We start from the raw sequence: 15,424 nt of genomic DNA on the forward strand, positions 1-15,424 counted from the left end.
CATAGATATGAAAACGGAAGTTAGAGGATGATGGTGTGTGTGTATAGTTCAGTGCCAATGAGTGGCCTATTATAGTGTTTCACTAACATTGCCAATTCTTCAAGCAGGAGTAGTCTATTACTGTTAGAGAAACTGGCAACCTGTTAGGAAAAACTTGACCATAATGGATTAGTAGATCAGACTAAATCTAATACACTCTACTTTGGCATTGAGTACTTTTTCTTAGGTTCATTGTGCTTTGTCAACATGCACAGTTGTTATTTACATAAGAGGGTAAAATTTATATATTTGGAACTTTAACATCAATTGTTGTTTTTACTGCAAAAGACTGATGAGGTGGAGTGCATGATTGTATGTTTCAACTCCTGTTATGTAATTATTTCTGCAATTTGATGAAACATGTGTGTCCTATAAAGCTTTGAATACCATACCTGTTACCTGCATAATTGTTTATGTATACATACATATGTGTGTATATATATATATATTTATAATGATAGGCCACTCATTGGCACTGAACTATATAAACATACATACACACACACACATACCATCATCGTCTTCTATTGGTGCAGGCATGGCTGTGTGGTAAGAAGCTTGCTTCCCAACTATATGGTTCCAGTTTCAGTCCCACTGCATAGCACCTTGGGCAAGGTCTTCTACTATAGCCTTGGTCCAACCAAAGCCTTGTCAGTAGATTTGGTAGACAGAAACTGAAAGAAGCCCATTGTATATATAGATATGTGTGTGTCTGTGTTTGTTCCCCCACCACCATCACTTGACAACCGATGTTGGTGTGTTTATGTCCCTGTAAGTTAGCAGTTCAGCAAAAGAAACCAATAAAATAAGTACTAAGCTTACAAAGAATAATTCCTGGAGTCTATTTGTTCGACTAGAGGCTACAGTCAAATGACTGAAACACGTAAAAGAATACATATACAGATTGCTATATTGAACTAGGTCTGTTAAATCTACAAATCTGATCATTTTGTGTGGATTATTGGATAATGTTATATCCTGTTAACTTCTAATACTTCGACCACTTAGTTCGTCTTTTCGTTGGGACAGACTTATTTTAGCTGCAGTGTGTGTGTGTGTATGTATGTGTGTTTGCAGCTGCTGTACATTGTTGCTAAGTGATTAAAATTGTACTTACTCTAGGAATTCTGGTTTTTTCCTCATCAAGCTGCAGAACTCTGCATATCCAATACCATCCTCAATATCCATGTCTGCTTCATCCATTACCTGCAATTATCATACGAACCAATGCTAAGCCTCTACATGGTTTATCGTGGTGTCCAAAATAGCAGCACAAATGCCCTTATAGTCACGCTTGGTTGTTTTAAAGGTACACATAATTGATTAATGTAATTCCATATGTACTATACAGCAGTTGGCTGGTGGAATGCTGTGGTCTCTCTTGTAGGCCATGAAAACCAGATAATCAACTCATAGGTTGTCACGTTAAAAACACCCAACACACAGAAGTGGCTGGCATTAGGAAGGGCATCTTAGCTGCAGAAACCATGCTAAAACATACAATTGGAGCCTGGTGCAGCTCTCTGGCTTGCCAGCATGGAAAATGGATGTTAAGGGATGATGATGATCATGAAGATATTTACTTACTTTAATGCTCTATACTTGAAAGTGAGATGGTCATAGCTAGAATTATCTTTTGATCACAGATCTCAGCTCAGTTAGAACTGAACAACAGCTAGCAATAATACGAACTAACGAGGTATCAGCTGTCATGTGACACACTTTGGAATATACATGTGCCACTGTGGATAATATCGAGTAATGTTGTATAGTTACAATCATTATGATTTATTGTAGTCACATTCTATGATGTATGCATAAAAAAAAAGTTGAAATTAATATTAAATTTTTAAAATAAAAATATTAAATTAAAATTAAATACAAGACATTTCAAATTACTCACTTTGTCAATGAGAAACTCAATTTGTTCTTCAGACAAGATGTCGTCATCACATGGGTGGTTCATCTTGATTAAGCATAAGATTGCTTGTTCAATGTCACTTCGGGAAATTATTTTGTCATCATCGAAATCTGATTTAAAAAGAAATCAGTGTTTTATATATATATGTTTTTTTATCTTCTATTTGTTTCAGCTATTAGACTGTGGCCATGCTGGGGCACCACTTTGGAGAAGTTTTAGTCAAATGAATTGACAACAGTATTTTTTTGGTTGTCAGATATTGTATTTCAGAATAATCATTTTTTTTTTTGCCAAATAAACACATGCACGATCTCTTTTGCCGAACCGCTGAGTGGTAAGAAGCATGGTTCCGGATTCAGTCCCACTGCGGGACATCTTGAGCAAGTGTCTTCTACTATAGCTTCAGGCTGACCAAAGCCTTGTGAGTCGATTTGGTAGGCGGAAATTGAAAGAAGACCGTCGTATATATGTGTATATATATATATATATATATATATATGTGTGTGTGTGTATAAGTTTGTGTCTGTGTTTGTCCCCCCAACATCGCTTGACAACCGATGGTGGTGTGTTTACGTCCCCGTAACTTAGCGATTCTGAAAAGAAACCGATAGAATAAGTATTAAGCTTACAAAGAATGTCCTGAGGTCGATTTGCTTGACTAAAGGCAGTGCTCCTGCATGGCCACAGTCAAATGCCTGAAACAAGTAAAAGAGTGATGAACCGATGCAAAGATTGATAAAATAAGTGATTACTTGACAACTGGTGTGGGGTTGTTTACAACCCCGTACGTATGTATGTATGTGTGTATGTGTGTGTGTGTGTGTGTGTGTGTCCCCTCCCACCATCGCTTAACAACTGATGTTGATGTGTTTACGGCCCGGTAACATAGCAGCTCGGTAAAAAAAACGATAGAATAAGCACTAGGCTAACAAAGAATAAAAGCGAAATTTAACTAACAAGTTGGCTGATAATACTTTCTACTAATAGCACAAGGCCTGAAATTTTATGGGAGGGATCTAATCAATTACATCGACCTCAGTGTTTCACAAGTACTTAACTTACTGATCTCGAAAGGATGAAAAGCTAAGTCGACCTCGGCGGAATCTGAACTCAACGTAAAGACGGACGAAATGCCACTAAGGATTTTGCCTTGCATGTTAACGATACTGCCAGCTTGCCGCCTTTCGTTGGCTGACAATAATAAAAAGAAATAAAATGTAATCAATCCTTGTTTTATTATTGGCAAAATAACCCTCCCAACGTATAATAATGTCTATTTCAAATCAAGAATAGTGCAAAAAAAAAAAAAAAAAAACAAGAACGAAATATCACAACCAACTAATGGACAAAAGTACACATTTACAAAACAACCAGCAAAGAGCTTCAATTACCTAAAAGATACCAAAAGAGGATTAGAGTACTGCCCTGTGAAACATATAATGAAATGGAGTAATTAATCCTGAAAATAGTGGATCCCTGCCCGAACCATCGCCGGCGTCATTGCTATTTCACTTGAATTAGACCCTACTCACTTTAAAAGTTGAAAGGGTACACTATTCATGAAAACAAGATGCGTTGGTCACGACTGGGACAACTTTGATTATAGGATTACATCTGCTCCATCAGGGCCAAAATACGACAGCAATGGTGTATGGCAAGTTTGATCTGTGGATTGGTACAACCTAAAGGAAAATCCTCTGCTCAGCTAAACATCAACGGTGACTAGAAGTATCTAAGTAAACTGGTGCAAGTAAAGTCTTCTGAAGAAGACACATACCAGGCAGCCCTTCTTTCCTACGAACATGCAAACACACAAAGAAAGTGGGGAAGTAGGACATATTTCAACAGTAGACCCACACATTTTTTCGTTAACTTGACACAATAATACAGCAAATAACTGGCAAACCTTAGTGGAAATATTTTAAAAATATGCAGACAAAATGGCGGTCAAATATTCTTTTATTCTTTTACTTCTCTCAGTCATTTGACTGCAGCCATGCTGGAGCACTGCCTTTAGTCAATGAAGTCGACCCTAGGTTTTATTCTTTGTTAGCCCAGTACTTATTCTATCGGTCTCTTTTGCCGAGCTGCTATGTTACAGGGCCGTAAACACACCAACATCAGTTGTTAAGCGATGGTGGGAGGACAAACACAGACACAAGCACACATACATACATACATACATACATACGTATGTATGTATGTATGTGTGTGTGTGTTTGTGTGTGTATACGACAAGATTCTTTCAGTTTCCGCCTACCAAATCCACTCACAAGACTTTGGTCAGCTTCAAGCTATAGTAGAAGACACTTGCTCAAGATGTCACGCAGTGGGACTGAATCCGGAACCATGCTTCTTACCACTCAGCGGTTCGGCAAAAGAGATCGATAAAATAAGTACTGGGCTTACAAAGAATAAGTCCTGGGGTCGATTTGCTCGACCAAAGGCGGTGCTCCAGCATGGCCAGAGTCACATGACTGAAACAAGTAAAAGAGCAGAGTAATTCATCCGGAAATGCTGAAAAAAATGTTCTCATCAGATTATGTTGTGCACTCGATAATAGAGTCTAAGTACGAACCAGACGAAAGAGTTACCTTCGAGGTTTACTATAGAAGATACGAACAAATCTTCAATAAAGAGTGCAAAGATTGGGACACGATATTAAAACGCGTTTAATCTTAGGAAAACTGGCAGCAGGAGAATATGAGCGTTACAGCAATTGCGTACTCCCGAAAAAATCTTGACATAAAATTTGAAGACAAAATAGACATATTGTGTAAATCTTTTAGAGAGAAAAGCTCGTTGTTCAATACACTTTGGAAATGTTTGAACCTAGAAAATGAGGAGGACTACATCGCATATGCTGGTAGAGTTAACAGAGAATGTGAAAAGTTCAAGCTGGACGAATTAACGCCAGATATGTTCAAGTACCTCAGGGACTAACTGCAGAAAGACGCGGAAGTAAGAACAAAAATTCTCGCTAAGCTGGAACAAAACCAAGCTGTAACCTTACAACAAGGTCAGAAGAGTGCGAAAGAGCAGTAAATTTAAGACACAACACAGAGAAAATTGAATTTAAAGATTGTTCTCAAGTGAAACAAGTGCGAAATAAGCAGAATAGAAATCAAGTGTGTACTAAAATATAGTTCAAACAGGGCAAGAATCAGGGGGAAAAAACATGTTTTGCACGTGGGGGTTTACATCCGAGGAAAAACTCTTCATTTAAGAAAGCAGCTACTTCTTCAATGCTTTAGAGAGCGTCCATGTTTGAGCCCCCGTGTAGAACAGATTCCACTGTTGCTAGAAACAACTTCACTTTCAGTTTCTTTGCTAACTTTGAACTCCATACTTTTCTCAATTTATGGCATGCGCTCCAGTTAAGAGCTTTCCTTTCTACAATATCTTTTTCAGTACTTTGTGTCCACGCACCTAAGTATTTGAAGTTTTCAGCTACCTTGAGCGACTTACCGTCTATCACTTTCACTGACACAGGCATTTCGTGGTTGAATCCTTGCAGCTCTGTTTTCTTTGCGCTACAGTACAATCCTACCTTCCCCAATTCCTGCTCTAATATGCTCAGCACCGCCTGTGCCTGATCTTTCTTCTCTGTTAATAATGCCAGGACATCAGCATAGTCAGTTACTGTTACTGCTTGATGGTGTCTACTTCTTTGCCAATGCAGTTTGAACCCCAGTTACACGAAGATGCTTAGAATGGCACTCAATGTCTCCTGGAAGTCATACAACAAACGCTGACTTATACCAGGGACTACCAAAAGTAACATTGAAGGTACAGCATAGAAGGATGAGGCTAGCTGGACACTGCATCAGACATACCGAAGAAATTGCTAACAAGCTAGTTCTCTGGCAACCAACGGATGGAAGAACCAGTAGAGGAAGGAGGAAGATAACCTATATTGACAACTTGCTGGAGGATATTGGTATGGAAGGAGTATAGAAGAGGACCATTATGGAAGATCGAGATGAGTGGGGAAAACGTGCGGAAACAATCTTGAGGCGTCCTAAGGGACGACCTAGATAGACAGACAGACAGACAGATAGACAGATAGATAGATAGATAAAGAAAGCAGAATGCTTCTGTTGTGGAAAAAATTGGACACATAAAAACGCACTGTAAAACCAAGATAACAAAACGTTGGAACAAAGGGTAAAAATAAACAGTAGTGGCTGTGTGGTAAGTAGCTTGTTTACCAACACCAACAATATGGTTCCAGGTTCAGTCCCACTGCGTGGCACCTTGGGCAAGTGTCTTCTACTATAGGCTCGGGCCGACTAAAGCCTCATGATTGGATTTGGTAGACGTACACTGAAAGAAGTCCGTCGTGTGTGTGTGTGTGTGTGTGTGTGTGTGCGCGCGCGCATGTATGTGTATTTGCCCCCCAACACCGCTTGACAACCGATGCTGGTGTGTTTACGTCCCCGAAACTGTAGCGGTTTGGCAAAAGTGACCTATAGAATAAGTACTGGGCTTATAAAGAATAAGTCCTGGGGTCGATTTGTTCGACTAAAGGCGGTGCCCCGGCATGGCCACAATCAAATGACAGAAACAAGTTGAAGAATAAAAAAATAAATTATGTCATCGAAAGAAAATTATACTGTGACGAAGAGGATATTCGTAAATGTGATAATTAAAAATATAAGAGTAAAAATGTAGTTAGGCACTGGAAGTGATATTCCCATTGTGAACGAAAAAAGTTGGAAGTGTAGCAGTAAACCAAAATTAAGTAAATCTACAAAAGTAGCAGAAGGTGTTACGGATAAAAGATTGTAATTTGTCAGTGAATTTGTGTGTAATGTGACAGTTCGTGACTAAATGAAAACGGCAAAAGATATGTGCTAAAAAATTCAGTTAATTTATTTGGTACAGAGTGGATGGAACTATTCAAATTGTGGAATACGCCCATAAGTGTTTTGTGTGGGAATATAGTCGGTTCACTTGAAGGTTTGAATGCGGCAGAGGGACTGAAACAAAATATAAAACGTTTATTTCCAGACGTTTTCTCGGAGGAAGTCGGTTGCTGCGCGAAAAAAAAAAAAAAAGGCAAAATTTGCAGTAAAACTAAGTGCAACACCTGTATTTAAGCCCAAATGGAATGTACCGTTTGCGGCAATAGACCAGATAAACAAGGAACTTGAAACACTTGAAAGCCTAGAAATTATCGAGAAGGTGGACCACTCAGACTGGGCAGCACCCACGGTTTACGTAAAATAGAAAAATAACAAGTTCAGAGTTTGTGCAGATATTTCAACAAGTGTGAATGATTGCTTAATTTCACATAACCACCCATTGCCGAGTCCTGAGGAAGTGTTCGCAAAATTGAACGGAGGAAAATTCTTCTCAAAATTAGAACTCTCCGAGGCATATATACAAATCCATGTAGAAGAAGAATGTTCACACTTATTAACTATCAATACACACCATGGCTTATTTAAATTTAAGCGGTTTCCCTTCAGTGTAAAAGTGGCTCCTTCCATATTTCAGCAAATAATGGATACAATGCTAGGTGGCTGTGATTTTTGCTTTCACCTATTTTGACGATATTCTAATAAAAAGCGAATCTCATGGACATCATGTAGAACACGTTAAAAGAGTATTCGAGAAGTTTAGAGAATACGGTTTCAAGTTAACAGAAGAAAAAATGCGAGTTCTTCATCAAAAATATACTTGGGCCGAATAATGGATAAAAGCAGACGGAAACCGGATCCATCCAGAGCAACTAAGATAAAAATATATATATATCCACGCCGAATAATGTGACTATGGTGCAAGCATTCTTTGATTTAATAAATTGTTATCAAATTTACATTCCCAATACACATAATTTAAGGGCCTCGTTCAATGATCTGTTAAGAAAAAATACAGAATGGAGTGGCTGTGTGGTAAGTAGCTTGCTAACCAACCACATGGTTCTGGGTTCAGTCCCACTGTGTGGCATCTTGGGCAAGTGTCTTCTGCTATAGCCCCGGGCCGACCAATGCCTTGTGAGTGGATTTGGTAGATAGAAACTGAAAGAAGCCTGTCGTATATATGTATATATATATAAGTGTGTGTGTATATGTTTGTGTGTCTGTGTTTGGCCCCCTAGCATTGCTTGACAACCGATGCTGGTGTGTTTACGTCCCCGTCACTTAGCGGTTCGGCAAAAGAGACCGATAGAATAAGTACTGGGCTTACAAAGAATAAGTCCCGGGGTCGATTTGCTCGATTAAAGGCGGTGCTCCAGCATGGCCGCAGTCAAATGACTGAAACAAGTAAAAGAGTAAAAGAGTAAAGAGTAATGGTGTTGGACTGATAAGTGCCAAAAGGCACTTGACAAGTTAAACAGCATTTCAACAGCGGACTTATTGTTAACGCACTTTGAAGCAAAGTTTGGATATATTGGTTACAGATGCGAGTGAGAACGGTGTAAGAGCCGCACTTCTGCGCAAATATGACAATGGGAGTAAAAGAACTAAAGCTCATGCATCACGATCGTTATTGCTAGCAGAGAGGAACTATAGCCAGATAGAAAAGTAAACGTGAGCAATCATATTCGTATTCGTATTCGTATGTATGTATGTATGTATGTATGTATGTATGTATGTATGTATGTATGTATGTATGTATGTATGTATGTATGTATGTATTATGTATGTATGTATGTATGTATGTATGTATGTAGTATGTATGTATGTATTATGTATGTATGTATGTATGTATGTATGTATGTATGTATGTATGTATGTATGTATGTATGTATGTATGTATGTATGTATGTACGTACGTACGTATGTACGTACGTACGTACGTACGTACGTACGTACGTACGTACGTACGTACGTACGTACGTACGTACGTACGTACGTACGTATGTACGTACGTATGTATGAGTCGGGCTTCTTTCAATTTCCGTCTACCAACTTCACTCACAAGGCTTTGGTCAGCCCAAGGCTATAGTAGAAGACATTTGCCCAAGGTGCCACGCAGTGGGACTTGAACCTGGAACCATATGTTTGGGAAGCAAGCTTCTTACCGCACAGCCATGTCTCGGAAAGATTTACTCATTGATATTTCTTAATTATTCAAAATAAACTTAAGGGAGGATAATGAAATAATTTGGCACACACGTTTTAATGTAAATTGTAAATCCATTTCAGTAATTACATTTCAAAACTACCATCTTTCGCCTTGATCGTAGGCTGCAAACAAGTGATCACGGAGTAGCATAAGCGCCGTCCCACTGCTTCATTCAACTTGACCCAGGAGGACAGAAGAGGTTTCTTCATATCTTACACATTTAAATAGGAGTGAGCAGAAACATTACTCTCTAAGATGGACCAGATAGCAAAACCCATGGGACAGATGTCTGGACTTGAGGGAGGCCATATTGACTTATCCCCTAAACCGCTGAAATTGTCTTTGTACCAACCACATCTGCGTCATATCGGTTATTTGGGTCGCAGCCCCGTCTTGTGTTAAGATGTAAAGGTCACCAAAGGTTTCTGTGACCTAGCATACCACTTTCTCATCCAACTTCTTCTCGTAAACTTCACTACTGACATTGCCGCCGGCATCGACGCTTGTGTGTGTGTGCTTGTGTGCGTGCGTGCGTGTGTGTGTGTGTATGTGAGCTTCTGTGTGTGTGCGTGCGTGTGTGTCTGTGTGTGCGTGTGTGTCTGTGTGTGACAATCCATGTGACCAAATGAAAACAGAAGACGACGATAGGAAATGTAACCAATAGAAAAACTTATTTTGTTGGTTAATTATATCTTAGTTGGTTGTCAATTGTAATTTCATTTTCACGTTAATTATAGAGTAGAATGTGTTCCAAGAAAAACATCTGGCAAGGGAGAAATTTATGTAGCCAAGCAAATGCGTAATGCTTAAGAAGTAGGTGTGTGTGCGTGTGCACGCGTGTTCAGTCCCTTGTACCGAAAATCATACCTTTATTGTTTCTTTATCTGTCCGGGTTTGCGGCCGGGTGGGTGTAAGAAACTAGCGAGAAGGACATGAGATGAGGGAGGAAATAAAGATAGAGAAGGGGGAGAAGAGAGAAACAGAGAGAGAGAGAGAGAGAGAGAGAGAGAGAGCCGTACGGAGAGTGGGGATGTAATCAAACAATCGTAGCTTTAAGATTGAATGAAGAAATGTAGGTTTCTAGTGCAATATTTACTTACCATATGTCCTACACATTGGTATATGTAAAAGAAAGCTATTGGGTATCAGGAAATTAACAAGACGTATATACAGAAGCACTAATGTAAACACAATTCGTTGAATTCGTGGAATCTGTGGGAGAAAAGCTACCGTTCATTAGTTGAAAAATTTAAACAATGACAAACTGTTGAACCGCGGGTGTGGGTTTCCTAAATAGTTTTGCTTAGTCAGCGACAACTAGTACAATTGTAACTACTACTACTGCTGCTGCTGTGGCTGTGAAGATTGGTGTGAATAATTTAATTGTTTTTACATAAAACGCACAAGACCAGCAATTTTTGAGGGGAGGGTGTTAGTCGATCATATGGACTTCCATACATGACTGGTACTGTCTTTTATCGACACAGAGCGTGAAAAACACTCACACACACACAAAGTATTTTGTCCAATGCTCTCAAGAATATCGCGTGAATCCATTGCCCAAATAATAACGCTTTCTAATTTTGGCACAAGGTCAGTAATTTTGATGAAAGGAAGAAGTCGATTACCTCAACTCCAGTGTTTAACTGGTATTTATTTTATCGACCCCAAAAGGATGAAAAGCAAAAGTGATCTTGGCGGAATTTGAACTCAGAACGTAAAGAGGCTAAATGCTGCAAAGTATTTTGCCTGCAAACGGTTCTGCCAGCACACCGCCTTTAATACTATTTGTAATTTTCGGTACAATGCCAGGAATCTTGAAGTGAAAGAATTCTGCTAACTCGATGTCTTTAAACAAGGCTATCTTCAAACAAGTACTCGACCCCAGTACTTGACTGTTACTTTATTTTATGCCAATCCACTGCCTTAAATCATTATTATTCCTAATTCAGACACAATGCCAGCAATTCTGAGGGATGGGCTAGTCGATACCGCAGAATATAGCGTTTGGCTTATATTATATTTTATCGAGGGTTGAAAAGCAAAGCGGACGTCGGTGAGTTTCGAAATCAGAACGTATGGAGTCAGAAGAAATCTGTCAAGGCTTTTGTTCCAGCAATAACAATAATAATTCTTTCCAATTTTGGCAAGAGACCAGTAATTTTGAGAGGAAGGAGAGGGCATTACAGTGATCCCAGTAGTAGTCAACTGATCCTTATATTTCTGAGCCCTAAGAGATGGAAAGTGAAGTTGATTTGAAGTCAGAATGTAAAAAGGCGGAGAAATCGGGGTAAGTCGTTGTTATTGTTATTTCTTTAGCCCTGAGTCAAACGTAACTGAACAGATGATAGCGTCCTACCTTTTTATATGTCAGGCGAACTGCATTGGAAAATGGCATGATATTTAGAAAAAAAAAAACTCGTGGGGTTTTAATGCACCACACCAGTACATGTGTTTTCCTATGCAACAAAGTACAGTTAATGCAACCATTTCTGTTATAAAACAATTTAAATACTCGCTTTTATAGAATACAACTTTTAAAAATCTCATGGTATCACTGTGTCATGGGTAGGAAAACGTTGAAGACGGCCAATTTACAATATTCTGTGATTTTAGGGAATTTGGTTATTGATTCTAGAAAGTCGAGCAATGTGCACAGATTCCCTCGTTTTTGGAGGGGTTTGGTTAATCGATTGAATCATGTTAACATTTTGTTCGTGATTTTTATTTTTCCGATCACTGAAATATAAGATGCGAAGTAGAAACCAACGGGAATCGAACTGAGAACGTGAATAACACACGGCACTGAGTTTAGCTGTCGAGTTGGCCACGTTCGCTATCTTAATTACAACAATAATTCCAATAATGATATTTATTAATTATTGTTCTACTAATCATACGGCTAATTACGTTTAAAGTATTCCTGGATATAAGAAAAGATGGGATGATCAACGCTGAAAGTTCTTTGATCGTATTGCTAACGACTGACTTGGGGCTAAACAGCAACAGCAGCAGCAGCAACAACAACAACAACAACACCACCACCACCAGCAACAATTATACTTATTCGCGCAAGCGAGGAAAATTCTATGAGTTCGTTCCTTCTGCTAGAAATAATTACTAATTTCTTTTGATTAATTGGACAGAGCAATCGAAGCCATAATCTTTAATGAAGACTAGGTAACCAAAGATGGAATATCTTTCATCATATATCTGGTCGATCAGGGCTGACCTGCAGTTAAACAACATGAACGAAAAATTATCAGTTTTGCAATACAAATATTTCTTTCCGAGTGTTCGCATCTTTTTGCTCTCACTGTCATCCAGTATCTGCAAGCTTACATTGCATACGCATGCGCGCTTGCATGCAAATGCAAGATTTCCCCGTAGGAAGTAATGAACTCATCGCTGCAAAACAACGAAATAATGGTCAGTTTCATGTTATATCCTGCACAATACCTACTCACACCGACATCAATTATTCTGGTTATATTAAATTACAATTGTCACTAAAAGGATACAGGCTGGCCACGAACAAACTACCCTATCAGTTCAATTCGTTCACTCCCAGTTTCACTATTCGCAGGTGGCGTTACCGGCTATCATCCGAGTCATTATTTTAAGTGATCACGTCACCACTCAGTATCTATTATCTAAAATCCTATTTCTTCCTATTCATTCTTACATCTGGCAATAACTGTTGGTCTGTGATTCACTGATGAGGCTTAATAAGGCCGAAAAACGAACGCTGTTGTTTTCATGTACTGACAACATTAAACTCACTCCACTACCACTGCATTTTATTATTAATCAATTTAAATTAATTAAAACTCCGATGGTTGTCTTCCTCTGGCTTTCGTTTCATAGAATTGGTCATTAAGATAATTATTCTTTTTTCTTTATTGCGAATATAAATTTAATTAAAATTGGTTGACAGTCATTTAACTATACATACACACATTCGCGTATGTGGGTGTATATATATATATATATATGTATGTATGTATGTATGTATGTATGTATGTTTGTAGTGTAATATATGGGTTTAGAGAATTGCCGTTTTCAGAAATAGCTCCTCTAGCGGACTCAGCTAACAGATCACATCGTAATCCAATACAAAGGAGTATAATGCAGAGTTCCATGCAGCTGGAATTCAGGAGATGCAATTGAGGAGATTACTTCATGAGGAGTGCATAAACCACAAAACGGTTAGGAGTGTGGGAGGTGAATATATTTATTTAACCACTTGTCATCCTTTGGATATGGCCGTTTCGCGGCCTTCTTCATGTGATTATAATTTCAACGCATAATAAATTATGCTTACATGTCTGCACAAATATGCACACTACGATTGTATGATCACAAATCAATGCAAATAAAGAAAGGAAGTTCATCATATCACCAAAACATTATGGTTACACCAATGCTTCAAGTTTAAGTATACACACAAAAGTTTCTCTTCATAAATACAATGTATGGAAGCCTAGGATTTGATTAATAAAGATATGATGTTTCCTATCTATTAAGGAGTTGGATCAATGTTCATGGAATTGATTATGCTTAATGTTTAGGAAAAACAAGAAGGGATAAGGAAAAGAAGTAGTTATAATAAATATAACTGAATAAATAGTATATAAAGGTACATAAAATAATATGTAAAATAATTTAACAGGGAACAGACAGCCGGAAATATAAAGATTACACCAAGAGATTGAACAATGATAATAATTTTTAATGAGTCTAGGTCAAAACACCAAACATAAAAGCTTATGGACCTTAATTTTAGAATATATGCATATTTTCTCTCCTTGTTTCTCTCCTTATTTTTTCTGTGTCCCTTTCTGTAGAAGAGCGTAGGCTCGAAACGTAAAAGACTTTTTCTATTCCTGAGCGTTATACTAATACATCTGTTTGTTTTGTACACCACATGTTTTCTTTCGTAAACTCTCCCTATATATATATATATATATATATATATATATACATATATGAATGAGTGGACATACGAAAGAAGAGTACTCAACATATTTATTGGGAGTTACATGTATGGATCAAAACAGTTTGATTCAAATTCCTTGGTACTTAAAATTTCAAAGTATAAGATGCCTATCCCCAGTCACTTTCAAATTTCCAAAAGAATTGTGATTACACAACACATTAATTTTTCAGTTACATTTTAGCGGACATAATTTAATATATAGTGTATACGTGTAAAGTAATTTCTGAAGGACAGGTGTATTTCTGTATAGGTGCTAGCGAGACCTTTATTAAATGTAGAATAATTAATCATGAACTATCATTTAGGGATAAAACTAAGAGCAATATTACGAGTTTAAATATATTATTCTGGTCGCATACACAATTAGCTGGAAGATAATTAGTAGAGCTAAACCATATAGTAGTGGGGGCAAGCCTTGTGAACCGTGTGTCGAAGAAATTAACCAAATTCTTACCTAAAAATTTAAATTGATAAGCCATAGACAGGAAAGCGCGTTAAGATGTGTTCACCAATTGTGATATACCTTTAAGAGGTTTAAATAGTTGCATAATATGAACCACTAAAATCAGAATTTGAATTAAGTAAATTATAACAAGTAACGAACATAAATTAAACTGGGATTTTTTTACAGTTGAAAACGAAGTTTAAGTTGAATAAAGTTAACTACAAGAAAAATGAAATTAATTTTTCAAAATAACAAGAAAATAATAGACCCATAGTTTAATAATAATATTAACATCATCAAACCAAAAAATAATTTAATACATTTGAAAAAAATAGGAATACTACTCTATATAGGTGGAATGATAAGCTAGAATAGGAATTAAGAACCATAGGAAAATTCTTGAGTACTGACCTAATTTAAGATAAGGTAACAATAAATTTCGGAGTGGCCAGTGTAATATAAAGTTAACAAAATATTTGACTAATTTCAGAAATTTTTAGTGATTAGTTTTTTGACTAATTTTAGTAACGCTAACACCACATTAAAAATGAATTCGGACCAAGCTTATACTCTCTTCAGATAATACCCGACCAACAGTTAAAGTGGACCCTGATGAAGTTATACTGATAATTAACACAAAAATGCACATTTAACAGTGTGCACCGACTATCAGCAGAAACGTGCGTAGGTCTTGACGAAGAAAGATGTGATCAACTGTAGAATAAAACTTGGATGTGCAAATCTCTGTTCTCCTGATGTTAATTTCATTTTTTTCTCTACAGAAGCTATGCAGTCCTTATAAGGACATTTGGATTTACCAAGTGATTATTAACCGAGTATAATAAATTTTGTCTAACTGAGTATATCTATATTCGCTGTGGTTAAGTAGCATTGACAACCGATAAGAGCGAACACAGTATCCGCTAGTATTATATATACCTCT

The 15,424-nt window shown here is 37.5% G+C and overlaps 1 protein-coding gene across 3 annotated transcripts; it reads right to left on the reverse strand.

Moving 5' to 3' along the window:
* Nucleotides 1-925: 925 nt before the first annotated feature.
* LOC115228342 (calcium and integrin-binding family member 2-like) lies at nt 926-10,231 on the reverse strand. Of its 3 annotated transcripts, none has more exons than XM_029798944.2 (3): nt 10,138-10,231; nt 1,943-2,070; nt 926-1,245 (listed from the first exon to the last, which is right to left on the reverse strand). In XM_029798944.2, the coding sequence occupies exons 1-3, from the start codon at nt 10,151-10,153 to the stop codon at nt 1,153-1,155; spliced, it is 237 nt and encodes a 78-aa protein (XP_029654804.2). In that variant the 5' UTR covers nt 10,154-10,231; the 3' UTR covers nt 926-1,152. The 3 variants fall into 3 exon arrangements, 1 of the variants encoding a protein (XP_029654804.2); XR_004997209.1 differs by lacking the exon at nt 10,138-10,231 and adding an exon at nt 3,493-3,799 and having other exon boundaries at nt 927-1,245; XR_004997208.1 differs by lacking the exon at nt 10,138-10,231 and adding an exon at nt 3,352-3,483 and having other exon boundaries at nt 927-1,245.
* Between the last annotated feature and the right edge of the window lie 5,193 nt (nt 10,232-15,424).

The sequence above is a fragment of the Octopus sinensis genome, unplaced genomic scaffold (genome assembly GCF_006345805.1).
Source record: "Octopus sinensis unplaced genomic scaffold, ASM634580v1 Contig10345_ERROPOS145946+, whole genome shotgun sequence".
Classification (NCBI taxonomy): domain Eukaryota; kingdom Metazoa; phylum Mollusca; class Cephalopoda; order Octopoda; family Octopodidae; genus Octopus; species Octopus sinensis.